The sequence below is a fragment of the Rhamphochromis longiceps genome, linkage group LG8, assembly GCF_057381845.1.
Source record: "Rhamphochromis longiceps isolate RC_006_pf linkage group LG8, R_longiceps_female_GT1.1, whole genome shotgun sequence".
Classification (NCBI taxonomy): Eukaryota; Metazoa; Chordata; class Actinopteri; order Cichliformes; family Cichlidae; genus Rhamphochromis; species Rhamphochromis longiceps.
In genome coordinates this window covers 22,133,431-22,156,837 of record NC_140564.1, presented here as the reverse complement: position 1 = coordinate 22,156,837, position 23,407 = coordinate 22,133,431, and the positions used below count along the sequence as shown (strand labels likewise).

General features: G+C 39.2%; 1 protein-coding gene across 1 annotated transcript; it reads right to left on the bottom strand.

The window, feature by feature from the left end:
• Window positions 1–3,183: 3,183 nt before the first annotated feature.
• Window positions 3,184–21,906, bottom strand: LOC146663632 (integrin beta-3-like). The gene is made up of 15 exons (XM_085416478.1): window positions 21,747–21,906; window positions 20,732–20,817; window positions 19,857–20,061; window positions 19,466–19,718; window positions 17,501–17,663; window positions 17,107–17,268; window positions 16,910–17,005; window positions 15,423–15,512; window positions 14,847–14,981; window positions 11,583–12,027; window positions 7,808–8,030; window positions 7,633–7,733; window positions 7,382–7,501; window positions 4,747–4,913; window positions 3,184–4,200 (listed from the first exon to the last, which is right to left on the bottom strand). The coding sequence occupies exons 1-15, from the start codon at window positions 21,817–21,819 to the stop codon at window positions 4,132–4,134; spliced, it is 2,388 nt and encodes a 795-aa protein (XP_085272604.1). The 5' UTR covers window positions 21,820–21,906; the 3' UTR covers window positions 3,184–4,131.
• Window positions 21,907–23,407: the final 1,501 nt, after the last annotated feature.

Here is a 23,407-nt window from a genome sequence, read left to right as displayed (position 1 = left end):
AAGGTTAGATTACAACCGGGTGAAATCGATAACTTCCACGCCACAAGGGGCCCTAAAAAGCTTCCCTGAGAGCTGCTTTTTAAATCTGGATTTCAACCACTACAGTTAAACTATGTCCTGCATGTACAACATGTTTTTGTTAGCTTATAGGATAATTTAATGCATTTAGTCGTTTGCCTGAACTGTGCATGGATTCCTAGAATAAACAGATGCATTAAATCACCACAAATTAAATTACACCAAAGACATCTGTTGCTGTTTTTTAAACTTGATGAATGAAGTTAGTAAATGTTTAACACTGTATTTGTGTGAGCTTAAGTCCTTGTCATCACTGCTATGCAAGCTACTTCACTGAACATATTATGTATTCAGATATTTTATGCTCTGGTAATTTTTTTTTTTTTTACTTTTCACATAAAACAGCGGTGTTAAAAGGAGTTTTCTCGTGAAGCTTTACCATCAGTCGAAAAAATGAAGTACACCCGATTGCTTGTAGGTTATAACTTGTAGAATTTAGCAGAAGTAAAGGCAATGTTGCTTCAATTCCTTCAGGTTTCTGGACTTCACCCACCACAGCATTTAGTCAGATTGAGGTCTGGACTTTGACTGGTTCATTGCAACACCATCATCTTTTCTTTTTCTGTCATTCTGTTGCAGATTTGCAGCAGTGCAATTGATCATTGTCAAATTTCAACAAGGTTTTAACTGTTTGACAGATGGCCTCACATTTGACTCTAGAATACATTGGTTTACGGAAGAGTTAATGGTTGACTCAATGATTCCAAAGTGTCCAGACCCTTCTACTGCAAAACAATCCCAAATCATCACCCTTCCATCACTGTGCTCCCACATGGTATGAACTTTCTGCGCTGATATGTTGTGTTTGGTTTTCACCAAATGTAGTGCTGTACATCATGATCAAATATTTCCATTATGGTCTTGTTGCTCCAAAGGACATTGTTCCAGAAGTCTGGTGGTTTGTTCAGATGCAGCTTTGCAAACCTAAGCTGTACTGGCATGATCTTTTTAGACAGAAGACACTTTTTTCTAACAGCACTTCCAAAAGAGCAATACTTTATTAGTCTTTTTCTAATTGTGCTTTATGAACTTTTTTTTCCCCCTTTCATGAACTTTAACATTTAACATGCTGTCCAAGGCCTGTAGAGTCCGAGGTGTATCTCTTGGGTTTTTGGTAATGTCACTGAGCATGGCATGGTCTAACCTTTGGTGGGATATCCACTCCTGGGAAAATTGTGGCATTGTGTTAACATACCTTCAAACTGCACAAACACTAATGTGAACACTGAGGGGCTTTTGATTTTTTATTAGCGTTACTCTATTTTAAGTTGTAGTTTAAACCAAACCTGTGGTTTGATTTAAACCAGTGTTTCCTTAAATTGCGGAGCACAGATCTTCTGCTGGGCAGACAGAATGACTACTGGGGCCATCTGAGAAAACTTTGGAAAGCAACTGATCAAAATGAAGCATTAACCTCCAGAGGTGAAAAACAAAGCCAGAAATGTTAAAAAATGAAAATGCAACTGTGCTTTCATTGATGCACCTTGCTAACCATGCTCGATAACCTTAGCTGATAGCTTAGCATTTAACCCCCCAAACCTGGTTACGGGCCAAAATGCTAAAGTTGAGGCTTTGAAATGCATAGTCCAAAGACAACAGGTGACATGATGGTGTATACATCCATCTTTTATCTACAGTCTGTGCTGTGGGATGTACTCTAACGGAGGCTTAAATTTAATAAGGCCAGCTTGACGTCATATCTCTACATGTGAATTAGTTTCATTCTATTAATCTTTTTTTTAACCACCTCACAGGTTGTTTTCTCTTTCTTCCACTTGGTGGAGCTAAATAGCTTTACTGGCTTTGTCAGAGCCAGTGAGCTGGGACGTGTTTTTTACCTATTTTCTTTCTCTGTGTCTCCATATTGTGTTCCGTTGAGCTGATGAACTGTACTGTGCACACAAACGAGCAAATTAAACCTGCAGTTTAAGTCCAGGAGATGCGAGTAGTGCGCTGCATTCAAAAAATCCTGCACAGCCAAGAGAGAGTTGAGGATGACTTAATTACACTAATAATTATGATAAAAGGTTTATCATAATTATTATCATAAAAAAAGAAAATATTATCCTTTTAAGCTGATGCATGCACAGACTGAGTGTACAGCAAAATGGGCTCATGGACAATATTTTAATAAAGACTAATTAAAGGGTTACACGATCGACTGTAAATCAAATGTATTTTGCAGAAAAGCAGATCTCTGATTGTCTGTTTTATGTGTTTTTCATTCATCACATTTTTAACATTCAAAACATAAACTCAGCAGGAGTTAGTCAGTGTTCTCAAAGGGTGGTTTCAGACAGTTTTTTTTCTACTTTTGAATCAATATTACAATATTAATGAGAATGGATATCGTTAATACAATAATCACGAGTGCTGTGAGCACACAAGCCCCACTGACCTATAGTTGACTTAGTAGACTAGACTTAGTATAGTAGACTTTTTCTTTTCTTTAAACACCATGCTTTAACTTTAATGTCTCAAATTATGTGGTTATAACATCCAGTGTATTATAAAGAATAACTAAAAAATCATGTTTCATATCTTCAAAGAAAATGATATTAACGCACTAGAAATTTTCAATTTACTCCAAACCACATGATGGCAGTTTATCTTTGTGGTTTTCCACTGGGTGTCACAAACAGGAAATTCTGTGCCCTCTACTGGCTTATAGGAACTGAGTTCACCCATATTACTTTTTAAAATATAATTTTTATCATTTTGCCACAGTGATATGCAGTCATGTGGATCCTTTTGGTTTTATTTTAATAAGCAAAACATTTCCTTTGCTGCCAAGAGTTTTCTATTCAATGTTAATGTTGATGTTATGTTTGAATGCCTGACTACCTTTACACTGGGAAGTATATAGCACTTCTCAAATATTAAATATATTCTTATTGCCTCTGCCAAAAAGGTTATGTTGTTGGTAGCGCTTGGGTGCATCTTTTTTCTGTAAACATGATTGCTAGAAAAGTTTTGAATGCATTCTGATCAAGCTTTGTAGGGGTGTAAAATTTGTCAATGTAATGATTTATTGGTGGAAAATTGACAAATCCGTTTTATAAATTAGAAACTATGATTCTTACAAGTGTGGTGTTTATGGTCAACATATAGAGAGTACCATATCTGAAGATTTAAACCTCTTTTTGACTTCTGACATTACCTTAAAGCTCGACAGAGTGATCTTAAGGTCAAAGTGGTAATAATGCTATGTAGAGCTATTTACAACGATGTTTCTTACTACCATTGTCTGTATTTACAACATATAGGTATATAGGAAATGACATATGATGATATATTGGGATTTCTGATCTTATTTGACTTCTTCAAGGTCAAATAAGATGAAACTTTCATAAAATAACTAGCTTCAAAAGTTGATTCTGTTCATCTAGATGTAGCGTTTTCAGTGGGTGAAACGTTTCGTTACTCATCCAAATGACTATCCTTGTATTGGCAACATTTAGGATAAAATACTGGTATATGGGGTTTCTAAATATCACCTTAACATCTGCATCCAACTATCCTGTCACATATGACCTCACTTTCACATTTCACATTTTCATATTGACCCCAAAATGTGTTATAAACTGCAAACATCTTAAAGTACGATTAAAAAGAACAAAGATAACAAAATTAATATGCACAAAACACAAAACTATCCCCTTAAAAGTGCCTCGGTGAAGGTTTGCACTCTCTTTGTGCTTCTCGTTAAATTTTGTGCTCTTGATTTCAACTTTTACGATTTCAGTGGGCTCTCAACGGATGGACAAAAAGCTGCTTTTGGAGATCTAAACCTTTATTATGGGCTGCACAACAAAACAATTCTCATTCAAAACAAAAAAACAAACACCTTATCTAACATCGTAGTACAGGTGGGTGTTTTGTCTCAAATCCCTGATAAAATGTCTCCTCGGAATGATTTCTACATATTTACAAGCAAATAATTATTAGTTATTGCGTGACAGTAGAGGCCTGCACATGATTCGCTGCCTTCTCAGAGAGGATTGTCGAAGTGCATTATTTCCATCCTTTATTCTTCAGCTTTGTTCAGTAGCGTCAGTCTTTTCCTCTGTATGTGATGTTCGTAAAGGTTGATGTCGCTCCCTTGTAAAGAGGATTGTGCCCCTGTTAGTCAAACACACACGAGGAGATACGAGTCAAGGGGCGGTTTATGGTAATGACACAATAGAAAAGTCCACATTTAAAACAGCTATTTCATGTCATCATTTAAGCAGACATGCTAACTTGAGTGTGTGGTTTTGTGTTACTTGTGAGCAACTTAAACCTACTGTGATTCCTTGTGGTTTGAGGCCTGTGGGATTTAGTTGTGTTCTTTAGGCCACAAACAGGCTTATTACCAGTAAAGGCTGATTAGCGCTGGCTAATTTAAACCCAGCCCTTCCGTTGGCTGCTTTTTTGTTCTGTTGGTAGTAACAGCATGTAACAGAAATAATAAAAAACATCTTCAGACAACGGGAGCAAGACACTGCGTGTGTGGGCTCTTTGTGTGTGTGTGTGTGTGAGTATGTGTGTATAGGAAGGTGCAGGCATGTTTGCATACTTGAGTGTGTGCAAAGACTGCATTGAATCCTCAGTGCTTTCTATGATAATATTAAACAAATGCTGCACTTGCAGTTTCCCAATTCACTACTTCAGAGTCCGTTCACTTACTGTTTCCCACTTGGCGCGAGCGCGTTCTTCCTCAAATTTGGCAAACTCCCGTCTGTCGTGGATGGTAACCAGCAGCTTCCAGATAAGCAGAGCGGCCAAGCCCAGGAACAAAATGGCTCCTGCCACTGACAGAAGCACTACCAAAATGTCTGGACCCTTGGGGCAGTCTAAACAGAAGGAGGAAGTGATAAAGGAATGAGCAGATAAGCCAGAGGTCAGGCCAGAGGAAATGATTTTATAACTGTGTTTCATCTCTGGTTCTTATTGATTTAATCTCGCTAATATCGCAACGTAGTCCCCTACTAACTGCAGTGAGTTTTCAGAGTCAGCGGTTATAACGCCTGTTATAAAGGCAGATGTACAGCTTTAAACTTAATAGCATGGTTCTTTTTAGCATGGCTGACAGTTTTCTAATTGCCATCAGGTTTTTAAGTGACGGAAGAGAACAAGGGAAGCGTAACAGTCCTGAACAGGATGTTAAAGACCAGAGAGAAGAGTGGAAGATGGCCCAAAGTGGAAAACGGTAACATCTTACAGCAAGGCCACAATCCTCTCCTCCCTCACTGCGGTCAGGCAAAACTCTCCAGTACTCTGATTTGCACAATGTCGCACAATGACGGGCATTACGCTCCTTCAAAGAGTCACGGACATGAACCACTTCAAAAGTGGAACAACTCATCACATTTGCTAGCCTTGTTCGCATGACTAATTTCTCTTCAATAATTCCCCCAAGTTTTACAGTCAAGTAGAGGGACTGCGAAAGTTTAAGTTGCTTGTAAGGTTTGGGAATTTGAGGAGCAAAAGTGTCTTTTATATCTCTCACAATCTCTTACAGTAGTTCACTAATGTTTTGGCTACAAGTTTTGAGGCTTAATTAGTCCCCAGAGTGCAATCTTGCTCCAAAAAAGGTCTGCAGAAGTTCCTACAGTATGAGTTATTTCACATGAGAAACTTCTAGATCTTTATTTTTCCACTGCGGTCTACTTGGTCAATTAAAGCGTATGTGACTCAATCAAAAAAGCTGATGAACTGAAAAATATTTGAGCCAAAATGTGATGACAGATATGAGGTAATCAAATATTATTCAACCACCCCCATATGGTCCTAAATTTAGAGTTCTCAGCATAAAGAAAATGACATTTTAAAGTTTTTTCTTAAGCTTCTCAAAAATGTGTAATGAATTAATACTAATCACACGTAGAAAGCATCAGCATTATGTGAATTTCTCCCTGAGGATGAATAAAGCATCCATACATCATTATTAACTTATTTTCTGGTCACCAGATGAGTCTCAGTGTGATATTTAGCTTGAACTTTTTATTTTTAATGCAATCTGATGCAAGCCTACTATGAAGTTTTGTCATTAAAAAAGTGTTATGGTGCTGCAGTGAATAAATATGTGGTACGCATGTATACACCGGACAACCAAATGATGAGGCGAAAGATGCCAACGTGTTAAACAGTAAGAATGCTCCTAGAGCTGTAATGCTCTATGGGTTCCTCATAATGTCGGTATATCTGTGTGGCGTGTGGTTACATGCACATATGCACGTGAAAAGCGGTGTTGGGCAACCAAAGCAACGAAGGCGAACTTTTACAGCCAACATCAAAGCTGCTCTCATCTTCCTCCTTCTATCATTATAAATTAGCTCTACTTCCTGCTCTTCAGCCGACCCTTTAATGCTCATAGCCCATCAAAGTCTACATGGAAATCAGTCTTGGCTGACACTATTGATTAATGTGATTTACCAACTTTTTCTTATGTTGTCTCGATTTTTTTTTTAAAGCTTAGACAGCTTTGAAGGATGAGTGATACAGCTTCACATTTCCTTCGCTGTTCTTTTGGTTACTTATTTTCTTCCATATCCTCAAGAGGAGAGCACGAGAGGGCTTTCTCTCTGCGATATGTATAGTCAGCATGTTCCCAGAGGAGCTGGGCAGCTATTTACAGCCCTCTTTGACACGGCAGGGTGCCCCGTGTTCAAGGCAAATTGTGGTGTATTTCTCTGATACCCAGTTGTGCTTAAATTAAACACACACATTCATTAAAAGTAGACCCAAGTACAGATTTTCTCTGAGGGCAGAAAGCTATTTTACTGCCCCACACTTTTTCTATTTGGCCACTTAACAAGTGAGAGAGCAGGCATCGGGGAAGTGACAGCTTGTAGTTGGGTGAACACAAAGCACTAAAAAGTTTTGCCAGAAATTTAAAAAATGCAGATGATGGTGAAAGATTGTTATTGCAGGTTTATCCTCATCTATTCAGCATTTGTGTTGATTACATCTGGTAAAAAAAGCAACAGATTCATATTTATAACCCATAATATTAAATTACATTAAATTAGCAATTAAAAGTAGAGATGAATCTATTGACTGGCTAGGGAATGGAATCAGATTACTCCCTTTCATGCACGTACAACACGTACACAGTGGCGCAGGCAAATAGTTGCACGTGTACTCACAGTCATACACTAACATGAGTGAAGATGCAAGTTTGCCACAGTAAACCATGGGGGGGAGTCACTATGAAAACATTTTTAACAAAAAACCTAATCACATACTTAAAACAACCATACCCAGCTATAATGGACATTTTAAAGAAGCTAACACCGGCAAAGCACTTAATGTTTCTTACCTGGCTCTTTGACAACAAAGAGGATGGATTTGCCACTGGCATCTTCATAATACTGAAAACGCTCCACGCAATCGTTCTCATCTTTGTAGGTGCAATTCACCGCATTTGTGTCATGGAGCTCTGTGTGGAAAAATGTTGACGTTACATTACAAGTTAGACAAAATGACCCCTTTAATGGATTGTTCCACCTTGTGCATTTATGGAATTATTATTAACATTAACCAGCAGTGCCAAAATACAAATCATCTCACCTAATTCATCCACAAGAACAATCTCATCCTTGCAGATTCGAGAGCAGGTTTTGTCCTCAATCAGTTTGCCCCTCTTGAAGTGCTTACACTCCACACACTCCCTGTTAAAATGTAAAATATCAACAATCAGTTGATTTAAAGGAGCTAAATTGAATATCTCTGTATGTAAACTCACTTCTTCATGGTACAGGCGTCGGGGCAGGTGGGACACTTGTCACACGTGGCTCCGTAGGCACCTGGTTGCGTGCACTCGCAGGCTCCGCACACGCACTGACCCCTCCCACTGCACAGGAGGCCCAGGCTGGACATACAAGTGTCTGTACGTCTGGAGCAGTTACAGTTCTCACCCTGCCAGTCTGGTGCGCACTGGCAGAAGCCACAGTTACAGACACCGTGCCCTGAGAATAAACAAAAAACAAGAGGAGGACAATGTGACAAGAAATATTATGTGAAAAAGAGGGCGCAGCACGAGTTGGGGAAGAAGGACGCTTTTGGCATCTGGGATGGTTGTAACGTCAATCATTTGGCATCACATAGTTTACACACTGTCTTACACAAACATATTTATTTTGTTGCAAGTTTTGACAAAAGCTTATACACATGCTCATTATTTTCATGACTTTATTATTAAAGAAATTAATGTTACGTACCATTTTATAATCTGCTGGGTGTAAGGTACCTTTACAAACTCTCAAATTTAAAATAAATGCAATTGGGTAGACCTTTTTTAGGTGGTCAGCATGAGTTAGTAATGGCTGGCCACTGCTTATTAAATGGTTATGACTGAACTGACCACAAACCTGTGTCATACAATTCTTTTTGCCCTATTTACGGGCTCTTCTCTGTACCTTGAAAAAGATTTACCATGTTGCTTAGCCTTCAAACACTTCAAACCCAGCATCTACAGCCATGCTGAAGTCAAGCTAGCATTTCATGGCAATAATAATAGCCAGAAATCTAACCCAAATTAAATTTAAAGGTTTAATTCAATTCAGTTTTATTTATAAAGCACTAAATTCCAACAAAAGATGCCACAATAATCCAGCAAAAACCCAACAATTAGAAGACTTTTTAATTGTAGCTAGTTAAAAATAAGTATTATTTCTTGCAGACATTCAGTGGTCCTGTAAGTTCATGACTTTACACTGGAAACACTGGAAACCAGAAGCGGAATATTAAACTGCTAGAGGTTAAAAACCTATTTCACTGTTTGTCTGCGGTGACTGCATTGCTTTTATATTTGGCTGCGTGATGAAGCGCATATCTGAGCAAATTTGTACACATTGTCTTTTTGTTATTCCACGAAACTCTGTGTGAATGTGAGTGTACATGCCAGTAAGAGAGACGGGGCAAAAACATTGTGGCTTTCCACCACAAAAAACAATGCCCAGATAAACAATGACACAGGAAGCTGCTTGGCACAGTCTAACTGGATAAAGGATGATCCACGGATAAACTGTCATTATCACATGGCCACAAGACCTCTAGCTTTTAATTAGATCATTCTGTGGAGGAAAATACAATGGTCCACACACTGAATAAGATATTTCAAGACAACAGAAGACTATGTGTGTTCTGCACACACATAGTCTCTGAACATTTCCAGTACTCTCCCTCTTGGCCAAACATGAGTTTATTTTTAGCGTCATTACACCACACTAGCCAATGAGTAAGAATAAAGGTATTTTCATGTTACTCTATGGACTTTGGGGTGCACAGGAAAACATTTCCTTGTGAGACCGGCTGAGATGGATGTGGATAGTTTTTAGTGGCATATGAGCTCTACTTAAAAACTACCTAATACAAGCTGCTTAGCAAATAAATTCAACCTAAATAGCATCAGGAGGTACTAGTGCATAAGTGTAATAACACTATGTCTACATGATATGAAAAGTTGCATTTGTATCAAAATATCTGTCATATAATTAAAAACAAAACAAAAACAAACCAAGAAACAGAACTGAACTATAAAAACGAAACTGAACTGATTGAACCCATGCTGGAAACTAAATTAAACTAAACAGAATATATAAAAATGTAATGTAACATTGTGAAAGCTGTTCACCAGATGTGGAGTTCAGGGTCAATTAGCTTAGTTAGCTTAGCTTCCTTGTTAGCAAAAAGCAAAGAAATAAAGCTAGCCTGGTTATCCTTGCAGCTGTTGTTTTTAATTTTCTTTTGGCACAAATTAAAAATGGGAAAAATAAAACAGTAAGTTTTTAAGTAAGTTTGTGATCTCTGCACTTGGATAACATTTCCCCCTGCGTTCAGTGTTTATGCTAAGCTAGCTGCGAACAATAGTAAGAACGTTAAAAAAAACAAAGAAAACTTTATTCTTACTTTGTTGCTGTTACAAGACTGCAACAGACAGTCATAAAAAACACCTCACCGATCTTATCAAAGCATTCAAATGAAATAGTAAAGACATTAAATGCTGGTAATGTTGGGTTTAGTTTAAGGGAAAGTGGCAAAAACTGATTACATGTTGGATTTTTACTAATCGGGTCCTCATTAATGGGGTTTGGAATTAACAACATGCAAGCACTGCATTAATGACACGAGATTGATCATTTCATCAAACTTCTAAAGCAATAAACTTTTTTATTTTTTTACCATTACCTCTATTCTAACATGAGCCAAAATGTCTTGCCAGCAAACCCAATGATGCTTAGTCTCACGTGCATAATAGTTTTTCTTGAACATGTAGGCATTTTTTACATGACAGCATGTGATGTCATTCTGATACTTTCATGGTTTTGACACAGCAGCATGGTTTTTATTTAAAAGCACTAAAACATTGAAAGTAATAAAAAGTAAAGTGATAACCTCACCTCACTGTTTGAAAATCTCAACCACAACAAAGACACAAAATCTCTTGCGTAGAAGAAAATCACCATCAGTATGTTTTGTTGTGTGTTCATGAATCCCTTCAAATTCTTTAGTACAAAAGGTTTGGATGACACAAACATATAACCTGAGCTGACACTCACACGTAGTGCACATACACCAAACCAGATGTTTATTGTGAATGTAGCCCATATCCAGAGGGGAGAGTTTTTACTGTATATAATTCTTCCCAGGTGAGGTGGGTGGCAAGTCAGTGTGGTGAAAGGGACAAACGACCTCAGCTATAAAAGTGCGCGCATTCTACAAAACTCTACCACAACCATACAGAAAAATCAAGATAGAAGTCAGTGGGTCATTTCGACCCACTACAGCTTTCGGGGGGGAACAGGTTGGGCTATCTCTTGGCTGGGTATATCTCAGTTGTTTGCCAGCAACTTCACAGACCACTGTGGCCGGCCAAAAATAATAATAGAAAAAAAGTCCAGCACATACAATCTCTCCTGCACTACTTGCTGCCCTCACTAAACCCCAATGCACCATTTTGAAGTTAATCCTTGAACAGAGCTACTCCCATTTCTAGTCTTCCTTTAAAAAGCAAATACTGGTTAATAATTAAAGATAATTAAAAGGTATCTACAGCAGGAAATTGAATATTTATAGGGAATAACAGACTATATTAGACTGTCTTAATATTTTTTGTAAATGGACCGATTCTTATATAGCATTTTTCTACTCTCCCGGAGTACTCAAAGCGCTCTATACAACATGCCACATTCACCAAATCACACCCGTTCTCACAATCACTTTCTCTTTACATAGTGCTTTCTAAATACATTCATACTCTGATGGGTGCATCGAAGAGCAACTTGGGGTTAGTATCATGCCCAAGGATACTTGACATGCAGACTGGAGGAGCCAGGGAATGAACCACCAACCTTCCACTCAGTAGATGACCTGCTCTACCTCCTGAGCTACAGCCTGTTGACTAAACTGTTGACCATTAAGCACATCACTGATTAATACTCATTCATTTAAAATCCTAAAGCAAAGTAAATACACAAGAAGCCTGCATGTCTTTCTTACTGTAACTCATGAGGCCTTACCCGAGCAGAGTTCTCCCTTGTAGCGCAGGCAGTTGAAGTCATCACACTCACACAGCTTTCCCCACACTTTCCCAAAGTCACTGCTGTGGCACACGCACTGGCCACACACGCAGTCTCCGCGGCCGCTGCAGATAGCCGACTGAGGTCCTCCGGATCCTGCAGGTCCACTGCAGCGATCCTGTGCCATGGGGTTGTAATCGCCTTCGGCACATTCGCAATGTGGTCCTAAGCGACCTGGGTGGCACAGGCATATGCCACACTCAAAGGTGCCATTGCCGTTGCTACATTTGGGGCTATCAGGCTGGGCTTTGGCCTGGCACTTGCAGTCGCACTCAAAGGTGACAGTGATGGAGAGGGCATCCTTGAAGCCCACAGGTTTGATGATAAAGGTTTTCTTTTTTTTGGATGGGCAACCACGAGCACGAGCCTCCACACTGAAAGAGACCTGCCAAAGAGCACAGAAGCGTAAAGAAAAAAGGAGACACTTATACTAATTTTTACTTGTTTCTTTTTTTTTTTATGGCATCCAGACTCAGCATTATCTAATCGCTGTCAGAGAAAACAGCACAAAGCAGATGTAACACAAGGAATGCCTCCAAATGTATTTAGTCAAAGTAATTGTTCATTCAGTGTTGCATGCCAGATCTGGTAAATGTGGGGAGTTACTACATCTGGAGAGATGGCCATATATGGAAATAATAATACCAGCTGAGGTAAAGAGAAAGAAATGTGTAGAGGCCAGAAAATGTCACCTGGAGTGAAGAAAGACAAAGAAAAATAGCCATAGACGCTTAGATAAAGAAAAATGCAAAAACTAACAAAGAGAACTATTTAAAAAAGGATCTTAAGACAAAAAAACATGAAGAATAAAAAATAAAGTTAGAGACTGTCATTTGTTTTTCCATCTTTTACTCTTTGACACTATGAGAAAAAGGGAAAATCCAACTCAGATAGAAGAAATAAGGGAAATGGAAACATACCAAAAAAAAGACCCATATGGAACTAATTTGTTATTTTTGTTTATAGGGAACAATGGTCTCTCGAGATGGGTTATATTCTGAGTACAAGCAGAATCTTTTAAATATGAATTGTTAAAATATTCCTTGAAAAAACTAAATGTGTTTAGGCGACTGTGTCCTTCTTTAAATAATTACAGTAACAAAAAAAAACTACACTGAAAGTAAGTTAATTAGTCTCATGAAGGATGTTTTCCTGAGTGTGGCCTGTACAGTATGTAAACAATCACGATCACTGTACATCCTTATCTGAAACAAATAAAGCAAGGAAACAACCATGTACAGTCAACTAGGTGCGACAGAGGTTATGGTTAACACCTGTAGATAAAGATCACAGTCAGATTACTGCCTTTCTCCCCTTTCTGTGGTAATTCAGAATCTACCTTATTAATCCTAAATCTTCTTTTATGTGGGTAAAGTTTTTGGGCCACCTTTCTTTGGTTACTCATGTTGTGACTACATTGTAGAAAAAGTGCAGTATTAATCTGAATATATAACTAGCTTTATATGTAATACTCCATTTAGTCAAAATATCACTGAACAAGCATTGGCCAGCCATTACTAACTCATGCTGACCACCTAAACAAGGTCTACCCAGTTGCATTTATTTGAACTATTTTATATAACTGTTGATAAAGATCATAAGTATTGTGAGTATTATGAGTAGATCATGAGTATTACTGTTTACAGTAATGGGAAAAAGTTCACCCTCTTTCAATTCTAAGATTTTACACATGAGAACACAATACAAAGTCCTTAGCAGGTCCTAAAATGATTTGAATATAAGTTCTGATGAACAGCAACACATGAAATATAACACTGTGTTATTAGTTATGTGGCAAAAACGAAACCAAAATGGAGAAGCAGTGTATGAAAAACCATGTACGCCCATGTGCGGGCTAACGCCCACTCACATCCTCGGCCTTCTGCCCTCAGGAAATCACATGATAGGGTGGGGCTAGGTTTCACAATGAGTTCACCTGAAACCTTGGCTGATTGTGTCCTACACCTATTTTCACACCTTGGCTCGTGTCATTAGGTAGAGAATCATTAGGGGTCCCTATGGGGGACACGCCCATAGGGCTTAAATCTGGGACTCTCCACCATTTGACCCTAGAACTGAAGAAGCTTCTTAAGAGGTGAAACGTCTTCAAGCAACTTAAAGAAGTCCAGACGCTTTTCTTTCCAAGCTCCTTAGACTACGATGAGCTGGAGAACCATCACAGACATGTACACCCTTACTGTTTCCATAGCAACAGGGTATATAACAGCCAGGTCGAATTCATTTTCACTTTGGCAGATGGCCGCGCTGCCTGTACTGGAGGTTTCTTCCTGTTAAAAGGAAGTTTTTCCTTCCCACTGTTGCCAAAGCTCTCGCTCATATGGGGGTCATATGATTGTTGGGAGCTTTCTCTGATTTTTTTGGATTATCGTAGAGCCTTACAGTATAAGGTGTCTTGAGGCGACTGTTGTTGTAATTTGGCGACATATAAGTAAAACTGAATTAAATTAAATTTAATAAACTGATAATCAGTGGTTTGTGTAGTTTGTTGGTCTGGCGCATTCAGTTATGTGTGATTTCCAAACAATATATAATCCATTATTCTACAATGAGAAAGATGATTTATAAATAGCAAACATTCAAGCAGTTACCAGTCTCCCCAGGAATGGACTGTTGGAACGTCCAGTACTCAGAGAAACTGTAAAAAACACAACTCAGACTCTACAGGCCTCTTTTAGGTTGTTAAATGTTAAAGTTTGTGACAGTAAAATTAGAAAAAGACTGACCAAGTATGACGTGTTTGGAACTTTTTCCAGGAAAAGGCCTCTTTCTCCAGGCCTCTCTAAACAGAACATGGCAGTATGGCTTAGAAATGCTGTGGGGGGGGACACCTTAACAAAGCGCTACATGAATGAAGGCTTGAAAATCTCAATTAAGGAGGTGGTCATGATGATACAAACTAATGAATCATGGGGCGTGCTTAGTTTTTTACACACAACTTCTGTTTTTGTTCATTAATCATGTGTTGCTGTTCATCTAATGAGATGAGATTTAGTGAGATTTAGAACATGGTAAAGACCAGAGCTGCCTTATAAGAGTCCAAAAGTAAAAATATGAAAATGGGAACTCCACTCCAACTCATACTGTGGTGATTTTGCTGTACTGACCACAGATAGACGTACAGCCACGTCTCTGTAATATGAAGCCAAACCTTGTAGTTGCAGTGCAAAGTCTAGAAGAACTAACCGTATCTCCTATTTTGAGCCCAGAGCAGGATTTGAAGCCAGGAATGACCTCTCCATTCAGGCAGGTGGCGTTGAAGGAAAGAGACAGTTCCTCTGGGACGCCTTGCAGCTCCAGTTCCACCTTGGAACGAATTTTCTGACGGCAACAGAAAAAAGCAGGAAACACAAACACGCACACATAGCAGGTGGTTTTCAAGATGGGTCATTTCCTTCGCTTAAATATGAGTCAAACAAGTAACTCATAGCAAATTATACACGACATCTTACTGACTTCTCTAATGACTTTATATTTGAGTGTATATTGCAGCGCAAACAGCTAGAATTACTTTTCAGCTCATTCACCTGCATAATAAACTCACATTCAACATAAATAATGAAACCCAGCCAACAGCCTCCTACATTTGGTCAGCTTCACACTTCAGCCACTGGGGAATTTCTCCCGAGACTCTGACTCTACACTGCGTATGACTCACATGCTGTGGGTGTGTGTCAACAAGCACATGTCATCCCCTCAAACACTGTCTCGCCAAGGATGTGTGAGCGTGTGTGTCTGCATGTGCGTGTGTGTTGCACTCACTTTGTACGCCTTTAATATGAGCTGAATAACATTTCCCGAGTCATTGGACAGCGTTCCCACTGTGGTGCCAGGAATCAGCTCACTGTAGTTCTACAACGCACGCAGACAGAGAGACTGTTCTAATCCTGCATCATCAGGGAGTCTTTTAATCATTTATCGATTGCTGCAAATGTCATCTGAATCTCATTAGTTGCAAACATAGAATGCACCCATCCAATACCCACCGAATAAAGATTGCTAATTATTTGATATTAAATCATTACTGTCAAGATGATATTTTACTACATTTTCATTAGTTAATTTGTTCCAATGGATTGCTGTTATATTATCCATCCATCTTGTTGTCCCATTCATGGTTGTGGTAGGCTTACCACAGGGTGCTATGTGACAGACTGCACAGGATAACACAAAGAGACAGACAACTATTCACATTTACATTCACACCTTTGGGCAATTTTAGAATCACCATTTAACCAAACTCCACCAACTGCACGTAAATGGTAAGTGTCTAAGTGCTTTCTATCTAACATTTACACCCATTCAAACTCTGATGAACCCATCAGAAAGCAACTCAAGGTTCAGTATTTTGCCCAAGATACCAGAGTATCCAAAGAAAACCCACAGACTCCACACAGAAGGGCTCCAGGTGGACCTTCTTCCTGTGAGGCAACATTGCTAACCACCGTGCTACCATGCTACTGAAAATTATAAACAGTAATTTATACTGCAAGTAAAACTAATGCTAAAAATATTTGTATGTTTTTTCAGTTGTTTTCTGATTAAATGGCAGAGCAAGTACAAAAAGAAAAACCAATAGTGGGTATTTAGAGAAATTAAGCCACTGTTTCCGCTAGCTTCTGTGGTTTGGTTGATTTTTTCAGTTGCGAGTTATTAGTGCATGAAAGTCGCATGTACCCAGTTATCTTTTTGTGACTTTACAGTCACATTTTTCTTTCATTTATCAGTTTGGACTCATTTTATGTAATTATTATATTTTCTTGTTTTATTTTTTATTTCTGTTCTTAGCCTCTATGACTGATTCCATGTTTTCACCTGTAATTTCCTGCTAATACTAACTTTACTGGGAAGTTCTGTGGGTCAGCTGCTGTTGTTTTTAAATGTGCTGTATTCATAAAAGCTACTTGACTCGACATGCAACAGTTTCCATCCAGTAGCCAAAACTATGTATAAAATACTGTTTGACACCAGTTGGATGTACTAGTGTTTCCAGTTTTGGAAAAACTGACTTTGTCTCCTTCGGTGTCTGAGTAGTGTGCAAACAGTGATTTCCAATGCAGCTTCCAAGAATGTTTCATTTTTTTAAAAAACAGTGAGGTTCAGTGGACTTCTCTGAAAACACTACTTCTTATTAAAAGAGGATATTTGTTTTCATTTTTAAAAAATGCTTAGTTTATGTTTGCATTTTTTGTTTTTTGAGCAATTATGTTGTAACAGAAGGGGATCGTGTCCACTGCAGAGCTCCTCACCTGGTAAAGGGCAACCACAGGGTTGGTGACTGCAAAGATGAGGTTGATGTTGTTCTCTGACATCTTCTCCGTGATCAGAGCAAGAGATGGATAATCCTGTGGTAACAAAAGGACAATGAAGTTAGCACATACCGCTTACGTGGTTTCCCTTCATTGCCGTCTGTGCACACAAATACTCGGCTTTAATATGCGCTAACCATGGTCGTAGACTTGCTGTACATATTATCAGAGTTCAGGTGGCATCGTCCATCGTTGGGCTGCACGATTCCAGCCAGACGACCATCCAGAGCCACGTGAGTCTTTGCGTCTGAGGTGAAGATCAGAAGGTGGGAAGCATCTGGACGCCAGCCGATCTGCTCCTGGTTCCCATCAAACCAGGTAACAGAAAAGGAGGAAAGTAAACAATAAAGAATTTTTCAGTTCTTTTCAAACAGCAAATCTCCTTCTGATTAACTTAATTTTACCACCCAGCCTTTAAATATTTCTGAGCTTAGATGTGCGTCACGGAGGAGTAAAAGAATGCCAAACCAAATCTCAAGTTATGTCTGTGAGAAGGGGAAACGTGTGTGCTCGTGCAGTCTGCCGCTCCACCTTGCACACAGCAGCCTGGATGATGGCATCAAAGCCTCCCTCCGGGGCATCTCGGTTTCTGGACACCATCTGCTTCTTCACCTCCTCCGTGAAGCGGCCTACTTCCTCCGTCAGAGACAAGACATGTTTGTAGCCAAACTGTGGCAGACAGGTGGTATTAATGCTGCCAAGTAAAGAGAAATTAAATGTTTACTTTGACAGACAGCATCAGGGTTCATCCAAAAGTGCTGTCAACTCCAATAACTGATGACATCTCCACCCATCACCACCCTCAAGAACAATGTTTATGCACAATATAATATGTATGTAAGAAGCAAACATGTTCAGAAGTCATTCAATTAGAACAACTGCAATTTTGTTATGAAATTGAATGCAAAATCTTTACAAAATGCAGTTTACCTGCACATGTCTTCTTGGTTGGTTATGCCTTACAAACCGGCTAACTATATTTTCACATTTTTGACATCACTGGTATTTTAATGTTAAGTAATATATACATAAACAAGAGCGGTTAAGAGTGCAAGTCCCCCTGAAGGGCAAGGCCTATACCAAAACTTTGATGCTATATGCTGATGTCAGCATCGTTTTCTGTCAGTGTGAAGTCCTGTAATGTTGCATTGAAAAAAATGCTTTAAAAAGCTCAGATATAGAGAATGCTTATGTGCTACAATGACTAATAGTCTGGAGATGATCCAATGGAAACTAAAGCTTTTTCTTAATCTGAGTGACCCTAACCTTTGACCTATGAGCTACGACCTTGAACCATTACATACTAAAATGGTGTATTTATCTTTACCCATACAATAGGAGCAGAATTTGCTGGAATCTATAAGCTGCAAAAACTTGAGATTTTAAGCTATAGTCATGCAGTGTATGATTTTGCCAAACTTTATGGTATCATTGTGAAATTGTAGGGTGTCATAATTGAAACAATAAAATGTGTGTTGTACAGTTCTCTCCATGCCCGTTCTTATGATGTAATATTCAATGTGGGTTCTTGAAAAATTTTTAAGCTATCGCTAACCTTAGGTGCTAACAATGAAGGTCAAGGTCAAATCTTCGCCCCCAAGCGCTAGCATAGAGTTGTGAAGTTTGATGAAGAGCCATTAAAAACATGTGAGTAATACAATTTTTTTTAATTGATTTTGACATTTGTTGTGACCTTGACAAAATTTTCAACAAAATTAAATCATCTTGAGCTTTTATTGATATCTACCATCACACAAAATTTGAAAATGATATCTTGAAAACTGTGGATGCTATAAGTTGTATATAAGTCTAGAGTTGTGAGCGGTAAAGTCTGGGCACTGTTGGTCTCATGCATGTCAGTTTTTGACCAACAACCAAATTACAGCGTCATCCGAAAGCCATCAAATAACCTGGCATGGGCAAAAGGAAAAACAAAAAAAAACAATAAACCTTTAAGAGATTTCTCCTTTGTTCATAATTCATATAAAAAACTCTCTTTACTGTGAACGTACCCTCCTCTCGCTCTCCCTTTCTGCTGCAGCCTACTATAAATTCTTCACTTTTCTTATCTTTTATCAAAACATTCCTACAGTCTGGGTCTCACTTTACATGAGCGGGAAAGCAAATGACCCTGGAACCATCAAATCAACGTCACAGGAGCCTCTGGCTGCACTTATGGCACTGGGATGCTCTTCCTCCCTGAGTAGATTACCTGTGGCTGATTCACAGGAGCTGACCAAGCACTTAGGAGCCACATTGAGCCTTTAACAAGTGCTGAGGCTCCGAGACTGCTCGCGTTATTGCTGAGCAACGCTGTGTTTAAATATGTCTTCACAAGACTGACATCATCTGCGTAATGCAGGTACTTAACACACGCAGACGTAAATACTGAAACCACTGAAATCAACACCGGTGGTGACATATGAAGCGTGAAAAAACATTATGGGGAAACAACACCAGATCTGGTTTAAACCCATGATTTTATCTTAGATTTACCTGTAGCAGGGGTTCTTTACAGCCTCTTTTGGTGAAATGTACATGTAAGGTGAGAGCGGCTTGTCCACAAAAGCTCCAAAGCCCATGCGCAGGTTGCTGGTGGTGCGGTTCATGGCCTCCGCCAGGCCTTTGCCGAGCGTCCTCAGGCGGGTGAGATCATCATTCATGGAGTAGGAGAGATCCATTAAGTAGTAGAGATCTACGGGGTAGTCCTCCACCTGCCGCACCTTCACTGTGAAACGTTTAGCATCATCTAGAAAATGAGATGAAGAAATAGTTAAACACTGCTTCCTGATTTTACTGTTCTTCTCGTTCCCTCAGAGAGAACAGTTTCACTCATTTCCTGTGAAACTGTGTAAAAAACCTTATATCCTTATATGTAGGTGCTCACCCGGCCTGAGGGTGATGTGTATTTTCTGAGGCTTTATCTGGGTGACAACTTGCGTCGCTCCCGCTGCCTTGTTGCTGAGGGGCCGGTCCTCGATCACCTGCAGTTTGCTGGTTGGAAACTCCAGGGCTGATGTGGTACAGCCCGCTGCCAGCAGATTACTTTTCAAATCACAGCGGGACAGGCCAACAACTCCTTGGCCAAAGTCCTGAAAAAAGATGTAGGACATTTTAAAGAGAAAAGCAGACTCGTTGATCTGAATGTAGATTAATTTCCAGTTGTAATTAAATTCAAGAAAAGGGGAGCATATCTGACTGATTTAAAGAGTAAAGTGGAACGGGGTGGACCAGGAGTCTAAAACGGCCTAATCTTATGTTTCCTTTTAGTACTTCAATAAACTTTGCACCCGAAAGAAGTTCAACCAGTTCCTCTCTTGTAGAGGCTGAAGTCATCCTGAAAAAGTATGTTGACTCCCATACTTAATTTCACTATATTAAATCACTGCACTCATTGGTTTGAACCAGAAAATATGACTGTATCCTCGTACACTAACAAGATGTCAGTCACTGAGTTCTGAGTCCCTGGACTCACATAAGCATCCTACTCAGAGTCAGTGAAGCAGTTAAAACCCTTCATTTTCTGTCCTTCTAACTTTGAAAGAGACATGTTGTCTTGTTCACAAATCCAAACCCAAATATTTTAAAATGTGCATGGAGTCAAAGACTAGAAGTGGCTTCACCACAGAGACCACTGAGAGTGTTCTTCCAAACCAGATTATAGCTGGCTGATGAAGAGATCTGTACCACCGTGTACCAGTCTGGTTGGCAGAAAGCTAAGCTTGTAAATGAAGTGAAGTGGGGGGAAAAAAGGGACCCAACCTCTTTGGAGCACCACGCACAGCTGGGGTGCACATCCAGACACTCCTTGCATGTGCTGGCTCCTCTGGAGGTGCAGACATTTGAACCTGGAACCAGGAGAAGAAGCACTAGATTGATTTAACCGATACTGATTGGTTCCTTTCACTAAGAGGAACATTTGGGATCATCTGCTTTACGTGGGTGTGAATTCTCTTGTTTTTCTGAGAGATTTCAACTTTTTGGCTTCAGAACAGAATTTTAGGTCATTTCTCGTCAAGGAAGATGAAGCTCAGAGAAAACATTCTTAAACTAGCAATGCATTACCAAGTAAAACCAGTCTCAGACATGAACATGTGTTATGCAGTGATAAAACAAAGCATTGACTGCAGCCACAAGGTGAATTGTGGTTTAAGATAAGTAAATTATCAGCTGCATGTGGCAAGCACTTTGTGTTCACTAAAGCTAGCACAAGCATCTGTGTTGTCTTGAATATAAGACTATATTTCACTGAAATAGGCTTCAACTACTGCACCAACATATGAAGAAAACAATTTTAAAGATCAACTCAAAAACTGTAAACTAAACATCTGCATTCCCAAATGCTAGGAAACAGTGACCAAGATGGTTTATGAAGATCTGTTCTGTTTTGCGAGCATGCTTGTGAGACTGCATGTATGTGCCCACTCTGTGTTATACGTTATGTTCAATCCAGTCGTTTGTGCCACTTAAAATACCTTAATAGAACTGTTATGTTATAGCTGTTGTATTTTCTGCTGCCCTCTTGGTCAGGTCTCTCTTGAAAAATGAGGCTTTTATCCGGATAAATAAAGAATTTGCCAAAAACTGATTGCAGCTTCTACCTTTCTGGCTCAAATAACTTGATATCATTCACAAAAGTTTGATGGATTACAGCAGTTTAAATGCCAGTAATCATTTCTGGCAAATACCGGCAATCACTTTTTGGCAGATGATCACTTTTTAAAGTCTTAGCAGAGTTCCTTAAAGGAAGGAAGAGACAGAAAACAGTTAAACTCACCACAAACTGCTGCTATTCCCGCAAAGAACAAAACCCACACGCACAACATCCTCTGCGTCTGGAGAGCGCTCATCGTGCTGAGGGCTCTCTGAGAGGACACAGCTCGCCAGTCAGCTGAGGTGTGTGTTTGAGGAGAAACGAGCAAGAAAAAAATACAACCCTCTGTAATCTAGGCAACTCCAAATAGAGTCAAATGTCTCAGAGCCACCCCTCTACTCCCCATGCTGAGCTCTCATTATTATACTACTAAATATAGTGGGCGGGGAAAGCGCAGCATCCAAAATTGCGACTTTAGGAAGTTTTCTGTTGGCGAAGGGCAGGTTTCGTCATCTGATATGTCAGATTAATGGAGTACGTTTTTGAAACACTGTTAATAAAGTAAGTTTCGTAGGAAAAAACCCAATAAATTAAATATATCTAAAGCCTAAATGTTATTATTTAACGTAAAAAAATCGGTTTCTGCTTAAATGAAGGTTGTTTTTTTTTTTTTTTTTTTACACAGTGGGAAATATTAAACATATGTTTTTAATTAGGATTTACCGAGTAATACCCGTGAACGTCAGGTACACCGACTGCACGCTGCCCACTAGTGGACAATAGCTGTAAGGACTGAAAAAACCACAGTGCTCCTTTTTGGCAGGTCTGAACAATTGCGTGCAGGGTGCAGGACTGGAAGAAATGTCCACTGTTTCATAAGTGAGTAATACAAATGTTTCTTTGGCGACTTAAAGGCAACAAAATTAGAAGAATTTAGTTTGTTCTGGAAAAAAAATTCATTTAAAACTAATGAAGCAAACTGACTGATGGACACATAGCGAAATAATTTAGTTTCTGCTTCTCCCTTTAAAGTCCCTAAGAAGCACTAACTTTGAATGAACTGAAGAGTTCTCCCTCATGTATGCTCTTAAAGGCTTTTATGAGGAAAGACAGATCTTTATGCACATGACAGGTTTGCTGGTATTAATGCGTCAGCCGGCTCCTTCAACTAAGGTATTTTAAACTTAACTGGAGCTTATAATTCTTAGTCTGATGTTGAAATACTGTAATGGTACTCTGTGTAGTACCAGCTATGTCCAGCAGATGTCAGCCTTGCAATATGTATTTTTTTAGAGCCACTGAAAGCATCTGAATGAGTCAATGATGCATCTATGCGCTGTGTCAGACAAATGCAATTTTGCAGCTACAGTGTCAGATTTTGGCTTTTAGCAGTAAGAATGGTTATGAACACTGAACTGAATTTGTTGGGATGCAAAGATCTTTAGGAAAGGAAAAGTGGGACTGTTTGCAGGTTTTGTTAAAATCAGAAAACCCAAATAGTCCTATCTATTCCCAGTTGTTTATAAAATCACTCAGGGTAAAACTTCACGCTTGACTTCGATGACTTTATGGATGTTTTGACTTCTGGACTGAAAAACTGAGTTTTTGTTTTCGTGATGTTATAAAAAGTGGCGATGACAGATGTGTCTGGTTAGGTGAGGGGTGATTTTTGCTGGATTGTTTGACTCAAATGACAGTTACAGCTGAGCACACTTGGCCTGGCAGCGTGATGTGAATGAGACTGGCGAGCGGGATCAGAGCTTTGAGGCATAACATATGTAAACAGTGGAACTGCAGAAATACAATCACTGGCAGAGACAGTGAGGACTGGTCTCATTCACTTG

Bases quoted from the DNA above. Each gene is read 5' to 3' on its own strand.
- LOC146663632 (XM_085416478.1), bottom strand. From the start codon at position 21,819: ATGAGCGCTCTCCAGACGCAGAGGATGTTGTGCGTGTGGGTTTTGTTC. The intron at 8,031-11,582 runs GTAAGGCCTCAT...GTTTATTCTCAG, and splicing joins CAAGGGAGAACTCTGCTCGG to GGCACGGTGTCTGTAACTGT. The intron at 7,502-7,632 runs GTGAGATGATTT...TTTTCCACACAG, and splicing joins TGTTCTTGTGGATGAATTAG to AGCTCCATGACACAAATGCG.